Below are 7,651 nucleotides of genomic sequence, written 5' to 3' on the forward strand. Positions count from 1 at the left end.
ATTTGAGCTAAGAATTTTGTGTATTTTTTATTTAATTTGAGCATTTATTTGCATAATATAAAGTACTTATTTTGTTTACCAAAATATTTGACTTAATGAGATAAAGACTTCGTTATTTGTTTTCTAAGATTGTCCAATAGCAATCATCTCACCATCCTGTTTTTGAGGTTAGGGATTGACTATTTAGCCAATAATATTATATAAAGTTATAAACCCACTCTTTAACTGCATAAAATCATAAAAGCAATTGCCTAATTAACTGCGCTTATTCCTATCACACAATGAGTGTGCAAATTAAGAGACTAATAAAAGATTGGAGCTTTATTTTGGCCTACATGTTTTCTCTTCTTAGTTAGCATTTTATTTGCTGATTTTTTTTGTGGAATTACCATTGCCTTGATAATTCTTTTATGTATCTTTTTAACATAGTGACTCAATACATATGCTCTCATCTAGTGGGATTTGGAGAAGGCAAAAATGTAGTCTTAACTCACAAGTTGGCATACTATTTCTAGGATTTGAAATCATGATCCCCTATTAACTAAGCAACAACCTTTTCGATGCACAACAACTAAAATTTATCACCTAATGACCTAAATTATAAATAAGTGAAATTTAGTAAGTATGAAATTTTTTTCTTGCATGACCTAAGGGGACCACCTAAATGCAACATTGTATATTTGATTGATATAAGAAGGAATATATCAATGTAACCACGAAGCAAAAGTGCTACTGCCTATGTAAATAAATGGCTTCAAACATAAAATTGAGTTTTGGAAAACAGACTTTGTAAAGTAAGTAATCAGCATCCAACTTGAAGGTGAGATCTAATTCAAAAGCAATATAAATAGCAATGTAACCTTTTCTCCACAAACCCTATAAGGCATGCATGCAAATTTAAAATAATTAAAATCCCTGTAATTATAAGCTGGACCTTAAAAATCCTAAACATCTCAATATGCCAGATATTTACCTACCTTATGATAGATAAACCAGCTGCTACAATAGCTACTAATGATAAAACTTAAAACTGAGGCACTGAATGCTCAGAAATGTATGTTTTGTTGATTGAACATTTACTCTCAGTCTTCAATTTCAGTTCCTAAATCCTTACATCATCCAACTTGTTTCCAGATCCTAGCTCTTCTGTTTTGGATGCCTGGTTCTCAATATTGTTATCCTGCAAAATCTAATGACATTAAAGCATATCAGTACACGTGTCACAATTTCGGAACCAAACAGACTGCTCAAGGGTAACATAAATTTCTGTGAATAATAACTAAAAATCAAAGCTTTGTTTTTACCTGCAACAGCTCAGTCATTTTTCCAGTCCTAGCATAGTCTGAAAATGTGGGAACAGATGCGGTGTTTTCGTGAGGATGAGATTGTACTGCTTGCAGAGGGTTAATTGGGGCGGGTTGATCCATGTCATTAGTTTTGTCTTCCTTCCTAATGCTGGGATCCTGTAACGGAATCTTGTCCCCTGAATTGATGTTGTCAGTCTCAGTATCCATGGCATCTGATCGAGGTTGGACCCTATTAACAACTTCTGTCACCAGATGCTCAAAAGGCAGAGAAGGCGGTCTCACTGAATTGGCCCCATCTCCATTCAGCACATTAGATGAAGGTTGATAGTGTGGAACACCTTCACTTGGCATACTGCTTGGCAACATATTCTGGCTAGTTTGAGTATGAGAAGTGATTGTTTGGTTTCCACCGACTGGAATTACTTTGCTGACAATTTCTCCACTTCCTAGAGAAATGTGGGCCATGACTTGTGATGGTTGATTAGAAATCGGCACCCCGCTTGAAAAATTATCAGGTTGAAGCAAGACAGGGACCATGTTACCGCTAGGTAGTTGAGGAGTGGTTTGGACTGCAGAAGAAGGTGCATTATTTCCTGAGGATGCAACCATGTTAATAGGACTAACTGCTCCACGAGGTACCTGAGGGACTATCGGTGACCCATTCATTGTGAGAGATTCATTTCTATGAACATTCACATGCTGCTGATTCCTTTCCTTTACGAGAGGATTCTGAACCTGGCTAGTTGTTCCTGAAGGGAAGGGTACCTCGTTTCTTCGGATCATTGGAACACCTGGGGCCACATCATTTTCAGGTGAAATAGGAACATAACGTCCTGGCTTAAAGACTAGCCCCCTCAAAGTGGTATCAGAATCACCAACTCTAACGTTGAGCAAATATCCAGCATCAAATACTGCCTCAATTAAACCAGAAACTGTCTGACCCACCATGGCGTCATTTGAACCATTTTCTTGGTCCCTTTGAAGTTGTTGATTTCCATTGAACCCTTCATATCCAGGAGGTAGTGCAGTCTGCTCACCACTACCAGGATTTAGCTTTTTGTTTTGTCCAAATAGCACATAGGAACTCTCCTCAGAATCTGGCCTTGGGTATTTCCGAGGACGACCACGTTTGCGCTTCAAAGGCACATCTCCTGAACCATCTAGAGCGTCATTTGGGTTTTGTTGGTCCATCTTGATATTTCATCTACTCAAGTGCCTACGGTAAAAATAAAAAACTGTCTATAAGTTGCTTAAAGCATTTCAAAAAGCTCAACATGGTACTACTATAATTTTGTCAAAAATTTAAAGAACAACTATGAAGTTTGAACCTTGATAATGACTAACCTGCCTCCCCAAAACACAACATCAATAGTCATCTGCCTATTACTATTCAAATGATCAAACTATATTGACAGACTATATCATGCCGGAAATAATATGGGTGCTTGAGATAGTGTAAATCGCAATACAGGGACATTACAGCTCAATTTAGCTCAGCACAACAGGTTACAACGTCAAGTGGTTTATCATTTTCCATAATTATACGAACTAGAATCAATTGGTCATTAAATAACAGAGAAAAACAGTACACAACAAAGAAAAGGAAACTGAAATGTATTCTTTAACGACTGAAAGAAAGATAAAAGCCACAGAACTAGTCCCGCTACCCATGGAGCTGGGCTCCTTATAGAGAATGAGGTATTCTGTTTCCTTTCACTTTTCAATCATTACAAAAGATCTCCCTACTCTCTCACTCACTCCTATATAACCATAAGGTCACTCCCAACATTCTAATCACCTTTCTGCAAAGGAATCTATTCTCTCTTCCAAGTCAGCATAGACATCATATCCCCTTCTGCCCCTTCTGGAATACAGCTTCCAAATATGGGCTCATGGCTCAACTGGTCAATGAGTTTACCTCTTTCCACAGCTATGGCTCTATAACATAACATAATAATAAACCACCTAACTTTTGGTAACCTGAGGTGCATTATAGAATTTTCCAAGATTGTCTTTGTTTTGTGTAAGGATGCTTCAGCAAAAAAGTGGCAATACTTTGACAATCTATCCACCACAACCAAGATCGCCTCAAATCCTTTGGACTTAGGAAATCCTCTGATAAAATTCATGGAGACTTCCTCCTATATCTGTTCTTTTGTTTCCATATTCCTGGTTTATCCATTTGGGTCAATCTGGTTAGTTCTTTGCACCTAGTTTTTGCATAGCAGCCATATTTCGATTATCCCCTTTTTCCAAGGGTTTCATAATTGGACATTGAACCCATTTCATATGATGGTAGTTGCTGGTGCATTGGGTGCTGCCCTACTGTGCACGTGCTACCGTGGAAAATACGTGAAGGCTTCACGACATAACAACAGTCTGTCACACCTCTTAACAACCTCAACAAAAAAAGTAAGGGTTTGATTGATGTGTCCTGTGTATTTCAAGATTCTTCAATGTTAGGCACTGTGATAGATAGTTGGGTTAGAACTGGACCTCCAACCCTAATCCATGGGACGAAGAGGAAGAGGAGAAAGGGGAAGTAATGGAAAATAAGGAAGGAGAGAAAAAGGGTTGAGGAAGATGGAGTTGACGCTGAGGCTGTTGAGAAGAGGAGATGACGTGAATGTGCCAAATGTTGGACTCATTGAGGAATCAAGAATGTATTGGATATAATATTCATGATGGATGAACCTTAATTTTTCGTTTTTTAGTATAGCGTGCGGCCTGCAAGCCCGTCATTCCAATGGAATGGAAACCTTATTTATTGGTCAGCTCTGTTAATGGCCTAACAATCATGCCATAGAAGGTTTTCATCATGCCCGTTTTTAAGGCGGCATGGTATTTCCTGCCTTCTTTTTACAAAAGGGGATGTTCGTGCCTCACCTAGTTTAGGCAGTAATTGCATGGGCACAACGGCCCAAATTGCTAATGCTACTCTCAATCAAGAATTTCTTGCCTAAATCTGAGTGTCAACATGGGAGCACCAACCATAGCCTTCTTGAGTCTCTCAAAAGCTTCTTGGGCCTTGTCATTCCATTGGAATGGAAACCTTCTTTATTGGTCAGCTCTATTAATGGCCTAGCAATCATGCCATAGTCTTTGATGAATTTCCTATAGTACACCGTAAGACATAGGAAACCTCTTACCACTTTTACTGACTTCAGAATTGGCCAATGCAACACACTCCATGTTATTAGGTCCACTGTTACCCTTCCTTTGAAACTGTGTCCCAAGTACTAAGTTTCATCCTGAGCAAACTGATACATTTTCTTGTTTGCCACTAGTTGATGTTGTTGTAGATTTCCCAATACCATATTTAAATGCCGCAAAGTTCATCCCAGCTTGAACTGTACACAAGGTCACAAGGATGTCATCAAAGAACATTAAAACCCACTTCTCAACATTTCTCTAAATACATCATTCATCAATGTCTGAAATGTGATGGAACATTCTTCAATCCGAATGCCATGACCAAGTATTCATAGTGTCATTCATGAGTTCTAAAAGAACTCTTATGCAAATCCTCTTCCTTCATCCTTACTTGGTGGTACCCTGACTTGAGATCGAATCTGGAGAAAAGGCTCGCCCCATGTACTTCATCTAGCAGTTCATCAATAATTGGGAATGGAAATTTATCAGGCACAACAGCTTGGTTCAAAGCTCGGTAATCTACAGACATACACCATGTAGCATCTTTCTTTGTGACTAATGTAATTGAACTTGAGAAGACCCTCTGACCTGGTTCACGACTCCTGTTTCCAACGCCTCTATCACCAGTTTTTCAATCTCATCTTTAGGATGAGGATAATCCATATGCCCACACATTCATTTATTCCTTGTTTCCCATACGAACCTCCTCCCAAAACTACTAAAAACGGAGAACAAAAAAACAAGCTTCATGGAATAAAGTAGAAAGCAGCCAATTGCTACATAACTGAGTCTGTACTCTGTAGAGAGAAAGAGCTTTGGGGCCAACCATACAGAAAATAACATGGAACTTTATAGTACAAACCAAACTATTACAATAATAACAACGCGGTAAAAGGGCTTTAAAGCTTAGTATAAAACAGCTACTTAATTAGGTAAACAAAGGAAGAAAAATAAGTTAACATGGTCACATAAAAGCCACACAACAACACACAAATGTTAACCATTTACATAAGGAAATAAAACAGATAAGGAAAAGAGTTTCTAGACATTTTACCTCTTTTATTGTTTTAACCTTGGCAGCATAAAGAGCACCTGCAACAATTACCAAAAATAACAAATAACAAATTCAGTAATAATGATATTAATAGAATAAAAAAACTTGAATTCCATATATTCAAGAACCACAAGTCAATTTAACACATACTCATAGGAAAAAAAAATCCCAACAATACAACTGAAGAATTAAATATTCCTATTCATAATCCGTACACCAAATCCAAGGGTTTAAGTTTAACTTAAAAAACAAAACAAAATCGAATATATCCTTTTTCTATTTCAGTTTTTTTTCCTTTGTGAAACAAATGAAAAAGTTCACCATAGAAAAAACCCAGATATTGATTTGGTTGAAAAAATGAAATAGAAATATATAGATATTAATGAATAATACGTACACCAAATTAAAGGGTTTAGCTCCATTTTTTCGAATAAATAAATAATTAAAAAAATAAGTTCCAGGAAAATCCAAGATATGAGTTTAATTGGAAGAAAAAAAAGATGAGATGGTAGAAGAGCAAAAAAAGTGGTTTTGAGAGGGTTAGAGAAAGATTACAGAGAGAGATAGAAGATGAAGTTTATGTTGAGATTCAGATATTGAGAGATTCGATTTTGAAGTGAGTGATGAACAAAATAAGAAAATAAGAAAAGAAGAAAAGGAAGGGTCCCTATGCCTGTGTTGAGGGAGGGATGCGGTGCATCGTCTGAGAGACTTACGGACTTAAGGCATCACATCCTATTTTATATCTTCTATTATATATATTTAGAATTATTTATGTATTTTTTTAAATATTTATACAAACTTAATACATTATTTATCATTTATTTCAATAATTTTATATTATGTTTTCTCATATATTTAGGTCATCAATTTTAAGGTATTGATTTAGTAGTATAATGTTTTACTTTAAATCCTCATGATAACCAAAAGATAAAGGTTGAGTGTTCAACTTTCGGGATCGACGGATTAATATCGCCAAGGTCAACCTTTAAACTCGAACACGATCGTAGACCGATTAATATAATGCATACTCATTTTAGATAATGTCTTATCAATATTATATTATGAATATGTAATTTTACATATAAAATTATATATATATATATATAAATAAATATATATTATTAATCATGTATATATGATGAAAAATTAAAGAATCAATGATACTTTCGACAAAACATGTGACATTACTATGTACACATTTGAATAGAGACACACAAAAACATAATGAGTGAGTGACCATGGGACGAGCCGAGACGGGTCATGCTTGGCCCCTAACCAACCTGAAATATAGATCAGGTCTAATCTTTGAACTCGAATTTGGCCTTAGACCGATGAGACTCAACCTATTTGGGTCCGATCATAGTCAAATCATTCTGAGTGAGCGGATAGGGTCGTGTCTTATTCAGTCCTAAATATGATATAAGGGATTCTCAGAGCAAATTTGAGTGTTTGGTATGGTGTTTGGTAAAAATATTGAAAAAGTTAATTCAAAGTTGAAAAGTCATGGTCGAAAGGTGAAGGAGGATAAACAAACACACTTGATAGAATTAGCTGATAAAATGATTGAAATAATAAAATAATGTAAAAGAACTTATGAGATAGCGATTATAACGTCATGATATAGATTATATTTTCAACTTCAGTTTATAAATTGCGAGATTATAAACTGTGAGATTATAATATGTTTATATTTGAGTAATTTAGCTGAAAATTGAATATAAACTAATCTGTTTTGTTTAGGTAAGGTAGAAAGATTGTTTTTTGTTAGGTATCAGTAGTTACCATACACCTAGAAGGGGGTTGAATAGGTGTAGCGGTTAAAATATCCGCTTTTCGAAACTCAACACTTAATGCTGAATCACCCCAATTTAATCAATTAAAAGAATGAGGATAATCGATTAACGCACTTGACTTAATCGATTAAAACAGAAACAATAAGCTTAGGCAGATTCGATTACTTGCACGACAATTAACCGATAATGAAATGAACACACAGAGCTTACAATATTATCAGAGTATTAACAGTATAGCACAGATACAGAATATAGCAATTAATTCTACTATACAAGTTAACCGATTAAATGCAATAAAGAGAGAGAGAAAGAAAAATCCTGCAACACGATTTTTATCCTGG

At 35.8% G+C, this 7,651-nt stretch overlaps 1 protein-coding gene across 4 annotated transcripts; it reads right to left on the reverse strand.

Moving 5' to 3' along the window:
- Window positions 767-6,226, reverse strand: LOC109334694. Of its 4 annotated transcripts, none has more exons than XM_019570596.1 (4): window positions 6,070-6,164; window positions 5,515-5,552; window positions 1,305-2,523; window positions 767-1,180 (listed from the first exon to the last, which is right to left on the reverse strand). In XM_019570596.1, exons 3-4 carry the CDS (start codon window positions 2,496-2,498, stop codon window positions 1,103-1,105), a joined length of 1,272 nt encoding a protein of 423 aa, XP_019426141.1. In that variant the 5' UTR covers window positions 2,499-2,523; window positions 5,515-5,552; window positions 6,070-6,164; the 3' UTR covers window positions 767-1,102. The 4 variants fall into 4 exon arrangements, with proteins under 4 accessions (XP_019426141.1, XP_019426140.1, XP_019426138.1 ...); XM_019570595.1 differs by having other exon boundaries at window positions 767-1,189; window positions 6,070-6,160; XM_019570593.1 differs by lacking the exon at window positions 6,070-6,164 and adding an exon at window positions 6,188-6,226 and having other exon boundaries at window positions 952-1,189.

This window comes from Lupinus angustifolius, chromosome LG19 (assembly GCF_001865875.1).
Source record: "Lupinus angustifolius cultivar Tanjil chromosome LG19, LupAngTanjil_v1.0, whole genome shotgun sequence".
Classification (NCBI taxonomy): Eukaryota; Viridiplantae; Streptophyta; class Magnoliopsida; order Fabales; family Fabaceae; genus Lupinus; species Lupinus angustifolius.